The sequence below is a fragment of the Notothenia rossii genome, assembly GCF_949606895.1.
Source record: "Notothenia rossii genome assembly, chromosome: 4".
NCBI lineage: Eukaryota > Metazoa > Chordata > Actinopteri > Perciformes > Nototheniidae > Notothenia > Notothenia rossii.
Genome location: NC_136902.1, coordinates 7,267,645 through 7,291,396, shown reverse-complemented (window position 1 = coordinate 7,291,396; position 23,752 = coordinate 7,267,645). Strand labels below are relative to the sequence as shown.

At 39.5% G+C, this 23,752-nt stretch overlaps 2 protein-coding genes across 2 annotated transcripts in view; both read left to right on the top strand.

Annotated features, from left to right (window-relative positions):
- The window catches only part of itpr3 (inositol 1,4,5-trisphosphate receptor, type 3), a 206,617-nt gene that overhangs the window by 171,138 nt on the left and 11,727 nt on the right, over window positions 1-23,752 (top strand). The gene's annotated exons all lie outside the window — the stretch shown is intronic.
- The window catches only part of LOC307036652 (myosin-7B-like), a 31,502-nt gene continuing 15,684 nt past the window's right edge, over window positions 7,935-23,752 (top strand). The window contains exons 1-21 of the mRNA XM_079677157.1: window positions 7,935-8,105; window positions 14,697-14,796; window positions 14,897-15,000; window positions 15,358-15,501; window positions 15,625-15,781; window positions 16,284-16,311; window positions 16,442-16,535; window positions 16,629-16,721; window positions 16,810-16,873; window positions 17,085-17,183; window positions 17,330-17,433; window positions 18,229-18,367; window positions 18,886-19,004; window positions 19,122-19,271; window positions 19,611-19,781; window positions 19,953-20,132; window positions 20,750-20,882; window positions 21,042-21,118; window positions 21,421-21,508; window positions 22,178-22,295; window positions 22,440-22,563. Coding sequence (XP_079533283.1) covers window positions 14,697-14,796; window positions 14,897-15,000; window positions 15,358-15,501; window positions 15,625-15,781; window positions 16,284-16,311; window positions 16,442-16,535; window positions 16,629-16,721; window positions 16,810-16,873; window positions 17,085-17,183; window positions 17,330-17,433; window positions 18,229-18,367; window positions 18,886-19,004; window positions 19,122-19,271; window positions 19,611-19,781; window positions 19,953-20,132; window positions 20,750-20,882; window positions 21,042-21,118; window positions 21,421-21,508; window positions 22,178-22,295; window positions 22,440-22,563 — 2,286 coding nt within the window. The 5' untranslated portion in view covers window positions 7,935-8,105. The remainder of the gene's footprint in view (window positions 8,106-14,696; window positions 14,797-14,896; window positions 15,001-15,357; window positions 15,502-15,624; window positions 15,782-16,283; window positions 16,312-16,441; window positions 16,536-16,628; window positions 16,722-16,809; window positions 16,874-17,084; window positions 17,184-17,329; window positions 17,434-18,228; window positions 18,368-18,885; window positions 19,005-19,121; window positions 19,272-19,610; window positions 19,782-19,952; window positions 20,133-20,749; window positions 20,883-21,041; window positions 21,119-21,420; window positions 21,509-22,177; window positions 22,296-22,439; window positions 22,564-23,752) is intronic.

Here is a 23,752-nt window from a genome sequence, read left to right as displayed (position 1 = left end):
ATGTGACTTTTTTCATATTTGAAATCCTATACTACGACATTTCTTCAAATTGTTCAACATAATTTTATCACAAATATATGTGCTTTGTCTATAAATAGGGCATTTGTTCTCAGCTCACCCTGTGTGTGTGTGTGTGTGTGTGTGTGTGTGTGTGTGTGTGTGTGTGTGTGTGTGTGTGTGTGTGTGTGTGTGTGTGTGTGTGTGTGTGTGTGTGTGTGTGTGTGTGTGTGTGTGTGAGAGCATGTGTGTGTGTAGCGCAGAGCTTCAGTAGGATTGTGGAGCTTTGCTGTGGAGCCTCAGAGGAATGCAGATGATTCTCTGTCGCTGCAGCAGCTGCTCTCTCAGCTTCAGTAAATCACACACACAGAGGTGCTTTGTCAGAACAGCCCAATAAGGTATCAGCAGGATCGACACACTGTTTAGATAAGCTTTTTTTTTACACACATGTCACTCACTGTCAGCCTTTGTTATGATTTCTGTTGCTGCCTCCTATTCCTGAGTAGTGGTACATCCTATAATAATAATAATAATGCATCACAATCACAGGTAGTGAACTCTGGCGTTAAGGGAAGGGAATTCTGTTGACCTGCATATCAGACAGCTGTTAGGAGGAACAGCCCAACATGCTGACAGACACACAGATCTGACATATCATCACCTTATTAAGAAGTTATGTCCCCGTAATTAATCATCCAGCAGTCACAACGCATTAATCCATTGTATTGGCTATATGGAGCTAAAACAAAGTAAAGCTAATTCTTGCTTTCATATCTGTGTAGGTTTGTTACGGTTCTTTATGACGCATCAAAATGTAAGCGATATTAACTTCTTCAAATAAACTTTAACGCTGTGAAGAACCTAAAGTAGTTTCATGCATTTCCAATTGTGAAGAACCAAATGTACTATTCTGTACATTTGGAAATTGCTGTTTGTCTGTCTACTATTTGCAACAAATAGGACAAATTCAGGTAGTTCATTTAGGATATCATGGTTTTATGTAAGAAAAATATCTGATTCTGGATTCTATAACTTGTTAATATAAGTATTACAAGAAAAATGTAAGGTTTTGAAATGAATGTCCTATGAATATATTTGTATAAATAATATAAACACACACATTTAGTACGTTTTTTCAAAATATCCTAGATAAACAAATGTTCACGGTACGATATCTGTCACCTTTCATACCGTGTTATACCGCAATATCTAAACACTACAATATCGGTATACTGTTACAAACCTGCTGTGTGTATTATGAACACTTTGAGTGTGTGTGTGTGTGTGTGTGTGTGTGTGTGTGTGTGTGTGTGTGTGTGTGTGTGTGTGTGTGTGTGTGTGTGTGTGTGTGTGTGTGTGTGTGTGTGTGTGTGTGTGTGTGTGTGTGTGTGTGTGTGTGTGTGTGTGTGTCCGCAGTGTCATTCTAGGTGACTGCAGGGGATGGAGGGGACGAGCTCATGGTTCTCTCGGCGTCTCTGTAGTTAAACTAAAATAAGTTTATAGATTATTGTCCTGGGACACTCTGGAATGTGTGTGTGTGTGTGTGTGTGTGTGTGTGTGTGTGTGTGTGTGTGTGTGTGTGTGTGTGTGTGTGTGTGTGTGTGTGTGTGTGTGTGTGTGTGTGTGGTAAGACAGGTGTGTGAGTGTGTGACCATGCTCGTATGTATTGGGTTTATGCGGTAGTGTATTGATATTAACAATGTGCAGAAGCAATGTCGTTAAAAAGTGTTTTTAAAAAGTTGTTTGTATTAATATTCTTTATCACAACTATCTCCAATGACTTATTCTTCTACGTATCCTCTGTTTAAAATAAATGAGAATTCAAATCCACAAAGGCCAGTGTGATTAATAATAGATCCACTTGAAGACCAATCAGATGCAATCACACTGCACAGGAGTACATTTGTTTGAAGGATTATACAACAATTATCTTACCCTCCATATCCACAATCAAAAGGTCAAAAGTCAAATGATACTACTCATGTTACAAAGCCATCTTCCAGGAATCTGTATATCTCACGATTGGCCAACACAATGCTCTATTAGATGGAGACAAAGCCTTCAAATTGACTGTGCTGGTCTCACTGGTATAAATGAGGACGGCAGACGCTGTGTCTGAGGACAGATGTGCAGCATAGCAGCTATTATTTAATATCAATTGCTTTCAAATCACGTGAACAACATCGCAAACAAATAGATTTGCCTTGATAATCCAGTGTATTATTAATTCTACTTTCAAAATAAAACAGCATAATTGTCTTTAAAATATAATACAAATTTAAAAAACACTAAAATTCTACTTCTACTTATTTATTTATTTTAAATTGCAATTGAAAAACATCAAGACTTTTCAACTTGAAAAAGCAGAATTTTCATTAAAATATTCATATAAAAAGTTGGCCAAAATCCAATAAAAAGAGTTAATCTTTCAGTGTAAAGTATATACAATGCACACGACAATTAAGCTATTGAAAATACTCAAGACTCTTCAAGATACAACAGCTGAATGTTCACAAAATAAAGAAAACATCCTTGGTTATTTATTGCCTTTTGACCAGTAAATACAAAAAAAACATAGACCATAAGTATAAAAGTTATTGACCATATTAAGCAGAAAATACAGACATCAGTTTTCACGCCCGGCGATGATTACTGGGCCAAAGGTCACATTTTATATGGAAATGTTGGTTGCGACTGGTGCGTGTATGAGTCATTGTTCATACAGTGTTTATGTGTTAACTGCAGGTCTGCGGGGTATTATTACGGGGGGGTGTGAGTCGGTATTTAGGCTTTAAGCAACGTTATCCTGGATTAGAGAGAACTTGATAGACAACTGCTGAATGAGGGATAGAGGGAGAGAGAGAGGGAGACAAATGGAGAAGAGGTGAGATAAGGGGAGAGAGAGAGAGAGAGAGAGAGAGAGAGAGAGAGAGAGAGAGAGAGAGAGAGAGAGAGAGAGAGAGAGAGAGAGAGAGAGAGAGAGTAGGTACAGAAGGAAAGGGAGATATGGAGAAAAAGTTGTTGGGTCGGATAAAGTCAAAGTCATTTTACATTTCAAATCAAATCAAATCAAATCAAATGTATATAGCACATTTATAAAACGTACAAGTCAAATCAAGCAATCTGATTGGTTCTTAGCCATGATATACTGAGCGTATACCACGGGTAGAATTGTAAGTTACTTTTCACAATAAGTCAGTATCCCTCCGCGTCTGAGAAAAACAGTATACCGTTGGGCTGAAAAGCAAACTGCAGGCAGTTTGCTTTTCATACTGGAACAAGAAAGCAGTGGAGAAGTAACGGGGCAGAAGCCCTCCTTTTTGACGCAGTGGTCCAGACATAGACATCAAACGGCAAAATATATTCAGTGTGCAGTTCCTTTGGCATTAGGGCAGGGATATCTAGATAGTTTTGAATGTTTAACATAATGAATTGTGCTACTTTTAAAGCAAGCAACGATGTTTTCAAATCTGTAATCAAAGAGATCCGCAAAAACGCTATCGACCAATCAGATTGCTTGATTTGACTTGTCAGTTTTATAAATATATTTAAATTTCTTCCGTTACGAAACAAACTTACAAAGCATAAAATGGAAACATTTAAGATTAACTTCGACCTCCGGCGGGGTCTTACTATAGTATGGAGGAGTGGATTGAGCAGTGCCTATCTCCAGAAAAAAAAGCACCTAAACTACGACATGCAGAGCTACGTGAAGAGCAGGTAAACCAACTAGAGGGGGACCAACTAGTTGACCAACTAGTTGTCGACCCTCCGCTTCGCGTCGGGCCGAACCACGCCCCTTAGCTGTGATATAATGAGCATATACCACGGCCTGTCGTGAGCTACTGCTTAATTATAAACGATTTTTGGTCGAGCCAAAGTGCTGTACATATAATACAAATAGCCTACAGTAGAGACACTTTACAGCTAACACAACAACACAGATTGTTCAGAATATCAGTATGAGAAAACGAAACCCTCTGTCCTTAGACCCTCTGTCCTTAGACCCTCTGTCCTTAGACCCTCACATCGTACAAGGAAACACTTCCAGAGAAAACCCACAGTTTAAAGGGGAACATGGGAGAAACCTCAGGGAGAGCAACAGAGGAGGGATCCCTCTCCCAGGACGGACAGACGTGCAATAGATGCCGTGTGTAAATCAAAGAGATAATACATTTACAGCGTAGGTAGACCGAATGTTTGGAAAGGCATGTGTCTGTAATAAGAAGATGAATCCACGAGGATGTCAACAACAATCCTGTGGGAGCCATCAGGGAAGTAGTATGGTGAGACCCAGGCAGGACTGCAGAGACAGGTTCAGCCACGACTCGAAGTCCACTGCATTCGAAACAATCCAGTTGCATAGAAGTCTGAAGAAATGACTGTACTTCTGGCAAAAGAGAAGTGGACAGAGAGAAAGAGGTGGACAAATGGTAAAGAGGAATGAAAACAAAATAAAAATTGGAAAAAAAGGAGAGGGGAAAGATGCAGAGTAGTGTAGGTAAAGATTTTTTTTTTAGAAAGAGTTAGTTTGTCAAAAGATACTGTATATTGCAAGATTCAAAGAAAAAGTCAAATCTCCAATATTCAATCATTGAGATGTGAGAAAGTGAGATAAGGAAATAAAGTTATTTAGTCAGACAAAGTAAGCATGATATCCACTCAACTGGATTAAAGAAGTAGTGCAGCTGAACAGAAGTCTATGAAAAAATGATTGTACTTTTTGCGAGAGATGGACTGCGAGAAAGAGGGAGAGAAATGGAGAAAAGGATATTCAGTCATACTAAATATGTGTAGTATCCACTGGTTTTGGAAAACTAGTCCAGTTGTAAAGAAGTCTATGAAAAAATGACTGAACTTCTGGCAAAAGAGAGATGGACGAGACTGAAGAAGAGATGAGAGGAACTAAATACAGTTATTTAGCCCGGCAAAGGAAATGCAATATCCACTCAATTGTTGTCTTTCTCTGGCGTAAGAGCGATTGACAGAGAAAAAGAGGGAGAGAAACCGAGAAGACAAAGACATAAAGAAACATGGAGAGAAAGAAAAGAGAACAGGGGAGAGATGCAGAGTCGTTTATGTAAATAAGGAGATATGGAAACAAAGTTATTTGGTCATAAAAAAAAATCAACTTTATCGGTTTTGAAAAGAAATCCAGAGAAAATGACTGTAGAGAAAGAGGGCGAGAAATACAGAAGAGGCCCATTTCCCCTCTGTGGGACTACTGAGGTATTCTGAGGTGACAAAGGGATTCAACAGAATGAACACTGAAGAAAAGAAGACAGTGGAGAGATTCAGAGTAGTGTGCAAAATCAAAAAGAGATATGAAGATTTAGTCATTTAGTTAGAATATATTACCTTACCATGATAAAGACACATTTCTCTCAGCAATGAACAATCAATCATCCAATCATTAAGTGATCCACTTGTGTTAGAGAAAGAGGAAATGTATGAAAGGATGAAGGGAATGAGGAATCAAGGACAGATGAAGGGAATGAGGAATCAAGAACAGATGAAGGGAATGAGGAATGAAGGGATGAACAGATGAAGGGGATGAGGAATCAAGAACAGATGAAGGGAATGAGGAATCATGAACAGATGAAGGGAATGAGGAATCAAGAACAGATGAAGGGAATGAGGAATCAAGAACAGATGAACAGATAAGGGAATGAGGAATCAAGAACAGATGAAGGGAATGAGGAATCAAGAACAGATGAAGGGAATGAGGAATGAAGGGATGAAAAGAGAGAAACACCTGCACAAATCCTCCCTCTAATGAGTGGACTTTAAAGTTATTTACTGTAACCAAAAAACGTCCAATCCAATCCATGTTTTGAGCCAGGTCATTCCAACCAAATGCTCTGAAGCCTCAACAGGAACGTAATGTAACCTGTTATACTGCCTAAAGAGACATTTTAAGGACATGTTAAGTGAAGTGTCTTACAATTGCTCGAGGATTTGCAGCCACAGGAGGGGAGTGCTTCTGTAAAACAAGCCCCTCTGAGTCTTCCTAAGCTTCACTGCTGTGTTTGGGAACAGGGATGGAGCAATCAGCAACATTTACACTTGGAACAACAAATCCCTGAAAACGGCACTAACAGACGACAACAGCTGATCCGAGAACAGGAGTGAGTTTTAGTGAGAAATGAATTAAAGAGGCAGCATGTTGGAGGTGCAGACAGCAGAGGGCTTGTTGCTCTGTCCATATGAAGGCTAAAGTATTAAAATAACCTCATACTGAAACTGAGAGCCTCCTGTTTAATCCCACAGCTTCTATCAATCCGTCATTTCAGTTTAACTGCACACATAGAATTGAAATATCACAACACACTGCCGTCCAAATCCTAACAATGCGCACCGTCTGTGTGTAATATTACCAGTGAATGAAACACTGTGTGTGTCATTGCCTCATTCATTACTGTCATTCCTGCACAAGGGATTACAGAGACAGAGAGAAAGGGATGATGGGAGATTACAATGGACTCTATTTTTGGGTTAAGAGGCGATTCGGGTCCATTACAACTTGGGTCTTATTTGGGGATTTTCCATCAGTTCTGTAATTGAACCCATCATAACATTGCACTCATCGACTTAATATATGCTCAGTGACATCATTGCAAACTGAAACGGAAGCAATCAGCTGATCAGGTCGGACAAAGGATAACATTACTACCAAGTTTGTCTTTTGCAGACATCCATCGTGGTTTAGACACACCTCCAACCTCTCTTTAGGAACATTTGGGAAACTCTGTCTCTTTTTTAAATTGTATTTAATATAAAATCAAGAGTTAAAGTGTCAGGAACTGATTAAACCATGTGGTCTGCTCTGATGAAATGGTAAACAAAGATACGTTTGATATTTAACTTTTAAAATACAATTTTACACGATTATACATCCTTAATACCTGCGATTATCTTTCGTTTTGTCTTCTAATTTGTTTCATTGTTATGCACCAAACACAATAATGTATGTATATGGAAACGTACTCGTTCTGATGACATGTTGTTGCATCGTGATGACACATAGTTGAGTTTCAATTATATCATGTATTTAGTAATCAAATGCATAACCTTTATATACTTATTTGTTAGTCACTGGCTTAAAATGTGAATTTTATTTGTCTTCTGTCAAGAGTGCAAAGATTAAACTATTAATTCTGAGTGTTCTGCTATCATTGATAACTGTAGTGTGTTATCTAAAAACAGAAACAAAGTAAGGATGACAAGACTGGCTAATATAGGAGCTAAGTTGTAATAAATTGAATGTATCTTATAGACAATGAAGGAGTAGGAAGAGAGAGAATGAGAGTTATGCTAGTACGTATAACACTATGATTGCATACTTTTGCATTTTATAGGTTGGTCAACATTGCTTCTTGAAACGTTCATGCCAATAAAGCCATTTCCTACTTGAATAAAGACTAATTACAAGCAATACGATGTGATGCAAATATCAACTATATACCCTCTTCCATAAAAGGTATTATTGTTGATTGTGCTGTTTTGGCAACATGATTTGTTTATCATTTATGTCAATGAGGTAAACATAATTATAAACAAACATAGACACGGTTTTGTTGTTCATAGACAGTTTGGACTGATGGATACACGACTCCAGAAACAGATAGACATAAACACTGAGATTAAAAGAATAGTGACAGCGGTAAGAACAGTCAGTTTCCATAGATAGCCCAAACACACACACACGCACGCACGCACGCACGCACGCACACACGCACACACACACACACACACACACACACACACACACACACACACACACACACACACACACACACACACACACACACACACACACACACACGCTGATGGAGGGATGAGCACGGAGCCGATGTCGCTTCTGCACGTCTGCTTATTCCATCCCGGACACATCAAGCCTTTTATGACCGTGCAACAGGACGGGCCCGACCAATCAGCTGCAGCGGAGGAGGTCACATGATGTGGCAACCTTCACAGGGAGGTGATAAAGTGAAGTGATGCTCAATGGACGCACTTATTCTGTTCTCCTGCTCTTCCTCACAAACTACGCCACAGCAACAACTAAAGACACCAAAAGAGCTTCAGAGAGACCAGAGTGACCCGGCACAGTGAGTACCCCACCCCACTTTCTGAGATACAATGGTACCAACAACTACAGTACCCATAAGCCTCAGCAGTCCCATTTTTTAAAAGCATCTACCAAGCTTTGCAGGGCTCAGTCTCTACGTTCATTAGGCTCAATCAGGCAAAGGGGGAAACTGCCCTGCAGCCCCCAGACCCACAGGGGTCCAAAGAGCCTCAGATTTATTGCATGTCTTCTGTTTTTTTGGTCATTAAGGTGATTGCAAAACAAATTTGAACCACAGAAGAAGTCACTGAATCAGTTATTGTGGGTCCTGCATGTGTATTGTATGTTGACAAAGTGAGTCAAACTACTTTTAAGACGCTCATTATTTTTGATGTACCTGTTGTGTATTGTCATAAAATATGCACATGTTTTACTTAACTTTCTTATGTTTATATAAATATTTGTATTGTTATTGCACATTCCTACATTTCACATTACAATATCATGTTTATACAAATATATTTTATTTATATTAATTTATTTCAGAAACAGTTTTTGTTATATTCCATGGAATGCTCTTAACATCCCGATAGCAATGAATATATGAAATGCTTTGACAATAAATACATACACAAATTAAACTCTGGAAGTAAAGCCGTAGTACTGTAAAAAGCACGACCAATCATCTGAGCCGGCCCGGCTAAAATAACTGGATGGCCTACCTGCCTGTCAGCCTTCAATCTGTGCACAAACTTATCTCGTGAGTCGTGCCCTCATTGGTCATGTGCGCGTTCGTGTGTGTTGGAGGAGGGGCTCTGTAAGGAAGAGGCAGATTTTTTCCGGTTGTGTATTTTCAAATTCTAGCGCACTCGAGCTGGTTTCTCCAAAATTACCTACCCCACTTTTAACTTTATATAAATATTTTTACCTTTTTATATTTATCTTTTATCTTATTTTATTGTTAATTGGAGCAAACATCACTGAACACAATTTCCCCTGGGATGGATCAATTATTCTCAAACTGATTCAGATGATTTTGGTATATATTTAGCTTAACGGGTACATTTTTTTTCTTATTTTGTATATCTTTTAAATCACACTGTCCAATTAGTTAACTCCTGTGCAACAGGTATCAACATGTGTTGTTCCTGATGACACATTTGAACCAGTCCTTTTCAAACCAAGCATTAGCCGCTTTCACACCAAGTACTTTGCCGTACTTAGTGCCAAGCACTTAGGGCCAGCACTAAGTACCCCCATGGAACTAAGTACAGATCGCGTTCACACCGGAATAAGTTCCCTGGGGAAGTATTATTCAAATGAAGCCGCAGACGTCACTTCTTCTTCTTCTGCTTTGGGTTTACTGGCAGGCCGCAAACAAATTCACGGTGTATACTACCACCCAAAGTTCTCGGCCGGAAGTCCCCGGAGTTGGGGAAGCCTTCCGAGTAAATCGCCAGAACGCCGACACCTCCTCATCTCCACCGCTCCCATGTTTTCTTTTGTGTTCCCATAAGTTATTCTCTCTCCGTTGGTGCGCGGGGCTAATGCTAATGCTAATAATGCTAAGGCCGACAAATACAATGGCAGCTTCACAAAACCTTCCAGAGTTTTACGGGGCGTGGTTTGCAATTCGCCCAGCCAATCGAAATTGGTACTTTTTTCTCCCCAGGAAAGTCCCACCTCTCTAGCAGGGACTGAAAATGGAGGGAAAAGTTCTCGGAACTAAGTTCTCTTTTTGGTGTGAACTCAAAATTCCATGTACTATCGGAACTAAACGGGAAAAGTACGGGTAAAAGTACTCTGCGCCTATAGATGTATCCACACATCACCACAGCCCCTTATAAAGGTTTATCCAGCTAAAGTACAACTATTGGTTTTGCAGCCAAAGCAATCTGAATCTCTCCGTTTTGATGAATCTTTGGATGCTAACTAAGATTTCAGTTAAATTCTTTCTATCCTGTTTGATTTGCGTGCTTGACTGCTTGTTTTGAGTTGGACAGATAATGATAATTGTGCAATGACTCATGATGACCATCTTTGCTTTGAGTTAACCCATTTAAGGCGTGATCACTACATCTGATGGCTTGAGACTATCAAAATGCTATATTTACAGCGAGGATCTTTCCTGGCAGTTTGTGTGTGGGTGTGACAGAGAATCAACTCAGACATGGAAAGAAAGATAACCACGGAGAGCCCGAGCATTGTGAGCAGATCCTCTTGAGCTGATGTGACAGCTGTTAGCTCTGTCTGAAATCCTGAGTAATGCCCTGAGGTTCGCCACATGTATTGTGAGGATGGCTGCCATGCCACTTTGTTGACTTCATCGCTTTAGTTTGGGATCCGTATTTGGGCATCACTAACTACAAGCTCACAGTGTAGTAAAGGAGATGATTACTCAGGGAAATAATGTGGAAGTCGTAGTCTAAAGGTGTTTTATATATTTATTCATGTTGACAATCAAACCAGAAGTGCATCTTACAAGTATTGTGTATGTTTAAAAGCTGATATATCTTCTTATTTTGTCCAAAAGCGATTAAAACACAATGAGCCAGGCTGTTGCAGTGGGTGACATATTCCCACATTAGTAATGAACACACACAATACAGTATATTTGATACAAATCCAACACACTCCATCCTGTTGCCACAAATACTCGCTCACCAAATGTGGATTAATCCGCCTGTGAAAATAGTCAACATATGTACTTATTCCTCCTGTTTGATAAAAACAACAGTGACAGTTATTTTTAGAAGAATCTTTTCAAAATGTACATATTGCCAAATGGTTGCAGCACATGACATAAAACTTTCCTGGTTTTATTCCTACTGAAGGACCTTTGTTGTATGTCATACCTATAGACTGTGTAAAGTCAGTGGACATTATCAACATGATGTAACAAATGAGTGGCTTTGAGGTCTGGACTTGGCGCTGAGGTTGTCGTCATCTTTTTTGCAAGAAGAAGAGCATGGAGCTAAATTCAACCAAAAGATGAGACGTTGCAGTTTACTTTAAACATTTGAAAAACATTGTGAAAGTTGAAACACAAACAATAAAAATACTGTCAATCACAAAGCAAAGAGGTTAACTGAGGTTATATACAGTAGGCTATCTAGTATGGTCCTTTTTCTCATAAACTTGAATTGAACTGGATAACTATTTGAAAGAGCGCAGTGGGTATTGCACTCTGTCAGTCAGCAGCAGCTGTCCTTAATGTGTTGTTTGGCTGCATGTATGAGGGGTTATGATGAGAGAAGTCTGTTTATCCCATACTTGTCAACCCTCCCGATTTTCGTGGGAGACTCGATTTCATTGCCCTCTCCCGGTTTCCTCCCGGGGTCATATTTCTCCCCCATTTCTGACAAAATCAGATTTACTCACGACTGTTTCCACTCGGACTTTAATACAGCTACACCATTGTTTGGTTTCCATGCTAACACGTCTCTTTAGTAGCGCGCGCAACTGAAAGTCTGAGAGGGTGAAGCAGATAGTCACAGAACAACAATCGACAACTACTCCACTCTCTGCTCACTCCTTTCCTGTAAAATACAGGTCCAGCCCAGCATGTTACTGTTAATCTAACAGCTCCTCCGGCGATCCACTAGCACCCCCCCCCCCCCTATTTTGCATTTTGAAATGCTCCCGATTTCTGAGGTCTCAAGGTTGGCAAGTATCCAGTGCCGTTAACCTGAGAACACTAGAGCACTGTGCCCATTTTTACTTTAGTTTTCTGTCCTGGGGGAGATACAGATAATAGATAGGACCATTACTGTCACGGCTAGGCAAACCAGTATGAACCCAAAAGCACGACTTGACAAACAAAGTAGAAATAAAAGTCTTTACTGAAAAAATAGTGACACTATGAGCTCTCCGTAGAGGTAACAGGTTTCAATAACAAAAAACACTCTTACGAGGAAAAGGTTAACATAGTATCAAAAGTCAAAAACATAAAGTAAATTCCAAAACCTTGGTTCTTCTTAGCTCTTAGCAGAAAACACATGGACTTCACGCTGGCAGTCAGGCACATGGGACGAAACGAACTGGCAACAAGACAAGGGAGACAGATATAGGCAGGCTAAGGGGGAACAGGTGCAGACAATTACAGTCGACAATCTCAGTGGAGGGAAAACATACAAAGGGAGGAAGTGAGTTAATCTGCAACAAGAAGGAAAGGTTACTACAAAATAAAATAGGATACAAGACTGAACTGAAAACATTAGCTTAACAGATTTGACGAGATATAACACATTACATTCAACATACTGTATGTCATGCTGAGTTTCTCTCTCACCCCCCCCCCCCCCCCTGCCTGAAACGCCTCCATTGGACTCCTTTGTTTACTTTTGGACACCACTACGTAACACTGGCGTTTCTACAGGGTGTCCGCGGGGTCTTAAAAAGTATTAACAGTTGATAAATCAATTTAGCGAAAATTAAGGCTATTAAAAAGTATTAAAGGGCATTTTCCAAGGTATTACATTGTGTAGCTTGTTTTCAATAAGTATATAAATTGTCCAAAGACGTTGTATTCTACAGTGTGCCTGAATGTAATCATTGCGTAGGTGTGTAGTGTGATTCTGTGTAGTTTATTTATGGCATCCCGTTGGATTTGACGTCATCTGAACAGGACATCGCACGCTCACTGCTTGATAGCGCGAAGGTCCGTTTACGCCGGTTGCTAAACAACATCGTTATGGGGAAATGCAAGTCTGCGTCCAAATGGTTGGTAGATAAGGAGCAAGGACAATCAATACTGTGTATACTAAATGTGAGGTAAAGTGTGTCGCCAAGGTAACCGGTTAAAACTCAAAGTGGCGATGAGGTCTTAAAATGTATGGAAATTGCCTTAAAAAAGGTCTTAAAAGGGATTACATCTGACTTCAGGATTCCTTCATATACCCTGTTCTATTGGCTAGCACTCCAGCACATTGTACGTGGCTGACCAATCACAACAGAGCCGGCCAGCTAACCAATCAGAGCAGACTGGGCTCTGGTTTCAGACAGAGGGTGAAAAGAGGCATTATGAGAAAAATAAAGAGCTGTTTGAACATTAAAGCTCTGAGACATGTCACAGTAGAGACACAAAACACAAATATGAACCTGAACATGAGCATAATATGTCCTCTTTAAGTTATAAAGTTGTTCTTTACAGTAGGAGTTGCTGGAGTTTCAACCTCTACATTGAGATGACTGTCTTGATTGGTTTAGAGTTTGTTTCTGAATGGGAGATACAGCAACAGCAGACCCATTGGAATAACAAAAAGATAGTTATGGTGGTGACTCAGACAACAGTGTTACTGCATTCACAACTAAGTCAATGTGTCTGTTTAGTTGAACCAATACACAAGTTATTGAGCCGTTTCCGCTCTACATCCTGAACTCCTCCCTTCGATGCAATGCACTTCCGTTTTGGCGGACTGGGTTTGTTTTGCTAGCTAGCTCCGTTGTGCCGACAAAGCACTGATATCGCAGAGACAAAGAGGATATAACAATTACAACATGAAGAAAAGTGGTTCGGGAACTACGTGTGCGGTAGTTGGTTGCAATCACTCGAGAAAGCACCTGAACGAGTGGTTAGATAGAGAGTGCTACGACCACAAACCAGCACCCAGCACCCAGCCATGTTGTTCATTAAATACAGATAAACACAACAAATACTGCATGCATTGTATTTTTTAATATTATATATGAATATTTTCATAGTGATGTAATTGTGTAGGCTGCTTTTATATTTTAATTTGTAATACCTGTTAGGATTAAACATGTGATCTTTCTTGTTGAAGCCATTTCTTTAGTTTCCTCTCAACAATTAATTAATTCAGTGTTATTTATGTACAGTATGAGCTTAATATGAATGATGAACTGTGTTAAAAGAAATTGTAGCACTCTAAGGAACATATTAAATGCAATAATGCAATAACAGTGCAATAATGAAATTAAATTACATCAAACTTTATTTTCACTCAAACAGTACAGGCACATATGATATATTGCACAGCATAAAGAGATCATGTAAATTGTGCATTATGTAAACAACAGACAACTGTTGGCTCCTGTGGGCATGACCTAAATAAGGCAGTTTATTTTGGTTTTATGCTGGGCCACGTCGTCATGTTATCCTCCCAGTTTTGCACTGAATTCGGGTGGGGGAGAGTAACGCCATCTCCAGTCAAAGAAGTAGAATCGTGTTCCCAAGCTAGCATCACTGTTAGCATCGAAATCGCTGTGTTTACACCAGTGCCCGTCTGACTGTTTACATCGGTTTACACCGACAGACGCTGTGCAAAAGACTTCCGGCGGAAATGAAGTGCATTTGTGTAGTGTTATGGCGCTACCCGTGTTTTGGCGCGTAAACTTGTCTATAGATGATACGCTCCTACTAGACTCCTGGTACTAGGATGGGATAAAAGCAGAGAACACATTTCACTGTGTGTGCTGTGTGCTCTGCACGTGTGACCATTAAAGAGGGTTTCATCCCTCCCAATATATATATAAAGCTTGTGGTAGATAGTTGTGCTGTGCCCTATTTTCTTGTTTCTTAGCATGCACTTTGGTCCTATGTTTAAAACGGTGCAAAATGTTACACAAGGCACCTTTAAAGTACACTGCTTACATGTTGTGTTGTCTTCAGATGTCTCGGTTCCTGGATTTGGCGGAGTTTGGAGAAGCTGCTCTCTACCTTCGTCTCACCAACTTAGAGCATCTGGCTGCTAAAGCCCAAGCTTATGATGGTATGTGTACATTTGTTTATACCTCTATCTTTGTGTATCTATATATATGTGTTGCATATGCTGAGCAGTGAATACAAAAACGGTACATGTCATTTTCCAGGTACGAAGCGCAGTTGGCTGCCTGATGATGTGGAAGCGTACGTGGAGGTGGAGATCAAAGAGCTGAATGGAGACAAATCCACTGTGGAGACAAAGGACGGACGGGTCAGTTAGACAATTACTGATGTCATTTACCCATAAGTCTGTTTTTCAATGACATTTCAATTCCTTATTTCGTATATAAGTTATACCAGTACCAGTACCAGTTTGGTTTGAACCATCCATTCACTTTACATTCCTAATCTGACTGTACTAATTGTTTACATGCTTAGAACACCAATACTATAATTTTGTGTCAAAGAAGAAGTCATATTAAGATCTTTGACACAAAATAAGGCCTGTCGCGTCAATATTTTTGATGTAAATGTACCAATTGGGACATAAACAGATCTCTTGGATCTCTGTAGCACTGTTACTCTGAGGAACATTTAAAACTCTGTGTTAAATGTGTGTATGTTTTAGTTTCTGGTGGTAAAAGAAGACGCCCTCCAGCCAACGAACCCTCCGAAGTTTGACATGATGGAGGACATGGCCATGTTGACTCACCTGAACGAAGCGTCTGTGCTGTTCAACATGAGGAGGAGATACAGCATGTGGATGGTCTACGTTAGTACTATTATGAATACACACAAAACACCACAGGGATTAGCACAAACTACTCTCTTGTTTATCAAAATGTTTCCTTCCCATCCTCTCCTCATCTCTCATTTCTCACCGTCTTTGTTCCAGACGTACTCCGGTCTGTTCTGTGTGGCGGTCAATCCGTACAAATGGCTGCCAGTCTACTCCACTCAGGTGATCGCAGCGTATAAAGGGAGGCGTCGTCTTGAAACACCGCCACACATCTACGCCGTCGCTGACAACGCCTACACCGACCTGCTGAAGAGTGAGTGTCCTGTGACCTCTGACCTCTAACATTAACCTGCTATCAGTATTTCATTAATCAACTGTCCTGGTGAGATATAGGCTAAGTTGCCTTACACCCCATTGTTAGTGTTTCTACTGTTAGATACTTTGGCACTATTCAAATGTCCAAGTTGTTTCATAGAGTTCATTCATTCATTTCTATTGCCAAATTGTGAAACTTATTTTAATTCCAGGCTAACTAGAATCAAAACTAGTTTGTCAATGCAACTCAAAATCCCTCATATCATTGTTACATTTGAGTTTATGTAAAGTACTGTGGTATCAATTGAGTACAAATCAAACTCTCTCCAAGACAGAAAACATGCATCACCTAAATTGTAAAAATGTTAAATACAGAGCTAGATGTCTGGTGCTAAGTCTCCTAAGATGGCTGAACTAAAAAACAACACTTTGAAGTTTTTGGAACCTTTCAGTAATAAGAGTATTTTCAGCTACTCATCTTTCTAAATGTTACTCCACAGATCGTGAGAACCAGTCGATGTTGATCACGTAAGTATAGGCATTTTTTTGCAACAAATGCAACGTCATAAAATCTAATTATAAACCACACAACATAAAGAAAACCTTAATCAGCGTTGTGTTGTTATTTGATCTGACTCTTGCTGCTTCCTCCTGTCAGTGGTGAATCAGGCGCAGGGAAAACAGTCAACACCAAGAGGGTGATTCAATACTTTGCCATCGTTGCTGCTCTGGGAGAAAATCTGAAAAAAGGAGTAGGTCAACTTTATCTGTAAACTAATTATATTTTAAAAGATTTAATGTGTCTCATAAGTGCAGTGTATAAGCTTCTCTCTCTGTGTGTATAGGGGTCTTTAGAGGACCAGATCATTGAAGCTAATCCCGCCATGGAGTCGTTCGGTAACGCCAAAACCATCCGCAACGACAACTCCTCTCGCTTTGTGAGTTTCAAATCTTAAAGGCCGAGGCTGAAGCTGAGGGGGAAGTGTTGTGTGACAAAGACTTGGTTTCTGTGTTTGTGCGTCTCAGGGAAAGTTCATCAGAATTCATTTCGGACCAACGGGAAAGCTGGCATCTGCTGACATCAACATCTGTGAGTAGGATTTGTCAGATTCCCTACAACTGTCATTGCTTGCTTGAAATTTGAAGTCTGATAATGAAAGTATTTACATTTAGTCAGCACACTTTAAGCTGTGTTTGCCATTATACCTTAGAAAAGTTATTCCATTATTCTTTTTACTTGTATTCAATAGTAGAGTGGTACAGTCCACTTTAGTAAGTGTATTTATGTGTGTGTTCGTTAGATCTTCTGGAAAAGTCCAGAGTTGTGTTCCAGCAGTCAGAAGAGAGAAGCTACCACATCTACTACCAGATCCTGTCCAATCGGAAACCAGAACTAATAGGTAAAGATTCACATCAATCAATATCAGTGCATGTATCAAATATATGTCTTACAATATACATGATAACCTGTCTACTCTCTGCTTATCTGCATAGCTAAGAGCTATTATTCAATGCTAGATAATAATGTGTCTGTCCTGTGTTTCAGACATGCTGCTGGTGACCACGAACGCCCACGATTACCACTTCTGCTCCCAGGGTGTGACCACAGTAGAAGGCATTGACGATGGAGAGGAGCTGAAACTCACTGATGTAAGAAACACACTCAGGAACCCGTGAAAAACACACACACACACACACACACACACACACACACACACACACACACACACACACACACACACACATACACACACACACACACACACACACACACACACACACACACACACACACACACACACACACACACACACACACACACACACATCCTTTACTCAAGTAGAAGTACAGATACTCGTGTTTAAAAATACTCTGGTAAAAGTAGAAGTACTGACTAAACTTCTTTACTCAAGTGAAAGTAAAGAGGCTTTGAAATGTACTTCAGTAAAAAGTACCCATAACTAGCAGCTGTTTTAAAGAGTACCTGACCTCCCTTTATATTAATAGAACAATAATGTCATTGTTAGCTAATGAATGTTTCCATGGTGACCAACGGCAACATGACAACGTTTTCATTGGTCCCTCTTCTTTAGAGAAGACCAGGAAATGATGGATACACGGATCGTGTTCAAATCAATAGGCACGCAATGACTCTAAATAATAATGATCACGCCACCAAACACACATTCAAAGTAAAGGAACCAGCGAGTTTGGAAAATGTAAGAAGTAGAAAGTACAGGTATTTGTGTTCAAAATGTAAGAAGTAGAAAGTACAGGTATTTGTGTTCAAAATGTAAGAAGTAAAAGTAAAAAGTAATCAGTAAAATAAGTAGTGGAGCAAAGTACCGATACCAGAAAAAATGTACTTAAGTACACTAGTGAAGTATTGGTACTCCACTACTTCTCACCTCTGCTGTTCTCTACTATAACCTCATGTGTATGTAGCACGCCATGGACACACTGGGTTTCACTCCGGAGGAGAAGTACGGCTGCTATAAGACCGTTGGAGCCATCATGCACTTTGGAAACATGAAGTTCAAGAAGAGGCCGAGAGAGGAGCAGGCCGATGCCGACGGCACCGAGAGTAAGACACACGTTCACACATTGTGAATATCAGATATAACTCCAGCTAATGCTTAGTAAAGTATGAAAACCTGTCATTTTCACAAAAATACAAAAATAATTGTGTGACAGAGAAAGCAGATATATAACAAGGCAAAGTATCTTTGTTTAGAAAGTACATTTCGAATTAAGTAAACTAAATGATTACAAAGAAAGCATAAGAATAACATTTAAAAACAATAAGCAATACAAGTTCAAATGTGCTCTGGATCTTTGTGTGGCCAGATATGGGAGGAATTTGTAACAGTTAAGTTATATTTAGACTCAGATATAGACAGATATCCATTTCAAATGATTAGAAACCTGTTACTGATTTCAAGGCAAGCCAATTATTTGTAACCGTGCACTAAATATTCAAGAGGGCATTGTAATTGCATCGATGAGTTTTGCACTTCTTTTGCTTTTTGATACGTTTCATTTATACATTAATGGGTACTAATGGCAGATGAGATAATATGTGTGTGTTGTGTGGGTGTCAAGGTGTGGATAAAGCAGCCTATCTGATGGGCATCAGCTCTGCGGAGCTGCTGAAAGGCCTGCTGAACCCCCGCGTCAAAGTTGGACACGAGTACATCGTTAAAGGGCAGACTGTAGAACAGGTATCAATCCAATAATACGTCTATTGTGTCTCTTCTGTACTATATTAATAGGTATTGGACATGAAAACTGATTTATTTTTTCTATCATTGACTTTTCTAATTGCTTTTTCTGTGTAGGTCTACTATGCAGTGGCAGCCCTGGCCAAAGCCACCTATGACCGTATGTTTAAGTGGTTGGTGGGGCGCATTAACATGTCCTTATACACCGCTCTGCCTCGCCAGTACTTCATCGGAGTTCTCGACATCGCCGGCTTTGAGATCTTTGAGGTAAAGAGGAGAGAGTGACACATATATCTAGTCAAGATCCAACAATTGTGTCTATCTGCCTCGAGTCTTTGTGCTTTGCTAAACATATCCTGGACCTATCTCTGTAGATGCATCGATCCAACTAAGAGATTCATCCATTTTAACTTGGTAGTTTATCAAGTTTAGCATTGTTGCTCAGTTAGCTTCAGTGACCTTCCCAGGAAGATAACTTAAACCTGGGTCAAAAATTAGATAAAGAAAACCAATACATAAAAAAATAGATCTGTTAAAACCAATCTCTGCTTTATCTATTTCTGCCTGTGATACAAAGCCACATAACTGTTGTCTCTGTTTCTGCAGTTCAATAACTTTGAGCAGCTGTGTATCAACTACACCAACGAGAAGCTGCAGCAGTATTTCAACCACCACATGTTCATCATGGAGCAGGAGGAGTACAAGATGGAGGGCATCGAGTGGACCTTCATAGACTTCGGTTTGGACCTACAGGCCTGCATTGATCTCATAGAACGGGTGTGTCCGTGTGTTTTTGCTTGAATTACTTCATTTCTTTTTAAAGTGGAAGTATTTGACATCATAGGGGTAGGTTTTATTCGATGGGCGAGGTATAAGATAAGTCAGATCACAGTGAATGATTCTGCATGGTCACAAATACAATCACATGTTAATGAGGATGTTTTTCAGCCCATGGGTATTCTGTCCATCTTGGAGGAGGAGTGTATGTTCCCCAAGGCCACGGACAACAGCTTCAAAACCAAACTGTACGACAACCATCACGGGAAGTCGCCCAACTTCCTGCGTCCGCGGCCGGACAAGAAGCGCAAATATGAGTGCCACTTTGAGGTTGTCCATTATGCTGGAGTGGTGAGTATTTTCTATTGTTCTTCATCCTGTTAGAGGTACTTTGCTTAGAACAGGCACCAATTAGAACTGGCCAACTGGTTTCCATCTCACTGAGAAATGTTTTAAATATATGGACATTTAGTAAGTTTCAATGGTTATGATAAAAGTGTCAAAACATTTTTAAGGTATTTTTAAGACACAAGACCTTTTATTGTACCATAACCACACTTGTGATTCTGCTATTAGGGATTCAAGATAAGTACTTTGGTAGCAAAACAATTTATTGTGTTTTATCTCAAAAACTCGGCAAATTAGATGATTGCTTATTTTGGACCTAACTCAGTCGTTATGTAAACCTTTAAAACATCTGCAATAATATAATAAGAAAAATGTTGGATTACTTAAAATGTAGCTAATGGGAGCATGTAAATCCTGAAAAGAATAGGCCCAAGGACAGAGCCTTGGGGAACTCCTTATTTTTTTTTGCTTAGACGCAAACTGATTGACACAAAGGAAACTATGGAATATAATTAAGAGGATTCACATAGAAGCCCCTGTAGGGAGTTATATCACGTTGGAGAATTCTATAAAATAATCAATATATTATCAAAATTGATCTGTATTTGTATTTCCCACAGGTTCCATACAATATCACAGGATGGCTGGATAAGAACAGAGATCCTCTGAATGAGACGGTTGTGACTCTGTTCATGAAATCCTCCCACAAACTAATGGCTGGACTGTTTGGGGATTATATCAGCTCTGACATGGGTAACTACACTTCATAGATAAACAAACTGAACAACAGACTCCAAGCAATCCAAACAAGAGCAGAATTGCACACTTAAAGGAAAGAGATATAAGAAATACAGGTGAACATGGTGTAACTGTGTACGTTGTAAACAGGTATAATTATTTCTGTTGTTTCAGCTGGAGAACCAAATGCTGAAGGCAAACACAAGAAAAGGAGAGCAGCTTCCTTCCAAACGGTTTCACAGCTCCACAAGGTGAGTTGACTGTTGATCAGACCTGCGGGAAAGCAAAACAGAATCATGTACTTACATAAAATAAACAGACAAAATACATAGTGTCTATGTTTTTAAAAACACAGCCTTAATCATAATTTAATAACTGTTGATCACAAAGTTTGGTTTTGGCGCTTGCTGCCATATTTGTCATTCCGAGAAAGGGGATGCGGCTTACGTGCAATTATAAAAGCAGCATCGACATCGACTTACTGTTGCAGCTTGAGACTCTTCACATACAGGATAGATGTTCTCCAACTGTTTGTTTGTGTGTTTAAATGCAGGAGAATCTAAAGAAGCTGATGGCCAACCTCCGCAACACTCAGCCTCACTTTGTGCGCTGCATCATCCCCAACAACTCCAAGAGTCCAGGTAACCTAACAACAGCAGCAAAACTAAAAGTTACTGCCACACATTTACAGTAAAAGTAACCTAGCATCAATGTTTCCCATTCTGTGAAAGCACTTCAGATAGAATCTTATTTTTGGCACAGTCAATTCAAGGTCCCCTATTATACTGTTTTTCATCAATATATTATAGGTCTCAGATATATACAAACATGTCTCGGAAGTGTTTGTCTGAAACACCAAACAGATCATTGCAGCATTCCCCATAATCCCCTCTGTTTCAGCCCTGTTTCCAAAGTGCTGATTCTCTGTCTGTTACTTTAGATGAAAATAAGGAGCCCCTCCCCACGCCCCTCTGAGAGATATTTGGTTACAAAGAACTCAATGGTGCTCCAGGTGGAGATTCAGGTGATAAGGGGGGGGGGGTTACCTTGGTTGCTGATTGGCTAATGGTTACACAAGACAAAACATCGTTATGACATCATAAAGTGACCAAAATCTGATCAGCTCATTTCCAGACAGGTTTTTATATAAATGGATCAGGACAAAAAGAGAGAGAATCTTTTTTTGCTGAAACTTCCAGATTCTCTTTAGACAGAGGGGACACATGTTTATGTATAACAGACATGAAAAAGAGGATTTTGCATAATAGGTGACCTTTAAGATCTTTCAAGAATCCTTATCTGTTCTCCAGGTTTGATGGATCCTTTCCTGGTCCTCCACCAACTCAGGTGTAATGGAGTCCTCGAGGGGATCAGGATCTGCAGGAAGGGCTTCCCAAACCGCATCCTGTATGCTGAGTTCAAACAACGGTCAGTCCCAAACCTAACCACAAAGGTTTACATTTCCGTTGTTTTACTGATCAGTTTTGTCTTTTAAGTCATCAGGGTTTTCCCTCTGTAAGTACTTTCGAGACTGCTTCTCATAAATAACCCATTTATACTTTTCTTTCTCAGTTACCGCATCCTCAATCCTAATGCAATTCCGGAGGACTCGTTTGTGGACAGCAGAAAGGCTGTGGAGAAACTGCTTGGTTCTCTAGACATTGACCACAGCCAGTACAAGTTTGGACACACTAAGGTACAGCACTGTGAATAATAAAACAGCACAAATACTGTGATTAATACAACAGCAAACATTATGGTAACACTTTATATGAAGGTACACAAATTCACCATCAACTAGTTGTTAATTAGCATGCATATTAGCAGTATGTTGGCTCTTTATTCGTCATTATAAAACACTTATTAATGCCTTATTCTACATGACCATATTCTACAAGTAATAAGCCATTAGTTGAGAGTGTTTCCTCAATAACCCTCTAATTAGTGCTTATTTATTGCAAGTAAGGAAGTTGTTGTACATGAGTTTTGGTCTTAATATGCTCTGCTCAATATGGGCCTAATAAGGCAGTAGTACCACAAGAATAGTCATTCTCCCATAATAACACTTAAACAATATTATCTATTCCTCTGTAACAAAACATTAAACTATAAGTTTTAATTGTGTCTAAATAACTCGGTTAGGAATGTATGTGCGCATCACTCTCACTCCTCAATGGTAACGTGTATGTGGATTTAGAAACTTCCCCTTCGATCCTATTGGCTCTAACGGTTCAAAACAGGTGTCAATCATCAAAATCGACCGAGGGGGGCCAGAGATATGGCAAATCCACCCAAATGTCCCCAGGAGTGTCTTTTTGTTGTTGCTAAATCTCTCTAAAAAGGTCAAATGTCACTTGTTTTGCATCAATCTTGATACAGGGTAATTATTATATGTTATAATTTGGATTCCTAAAGCTTTTAGTCTACTATCCCATCATTCAAGGGTGGTTTTCACTGTAAATAATGTTTTTTTATATACACTATCATTTAAAAATGTTTACTATGTTCAATCTGAATTTACTTTAAAATAAAAAATGCTATATTGATTCTGACTTTTCTACATCCAACTCACATGTGTATCATTGCTTTAAGAAAAAAGATTATTAATTTAACCCTTTTAGAAGCGAAGATATGGTCATTTGTTCTGGGAATGTCATTTTCAAGCCTGAGACCTGAAAAATAGGCTTGGGACTTAACTGGTTAATAAGTGTTTTATAATGACTAATAAAGAGCCAATATACTGCTAACATGCATGTTCATTAACAACTAGTTGATGGTTAATTTGTGTACCTTAATATGAAGTGTTACCAACATTATTTGAATACTTCCTGGGTCTACTGTTAATACCACATATCATATGAAAAAAAAGACAAACTGCTCTGTCT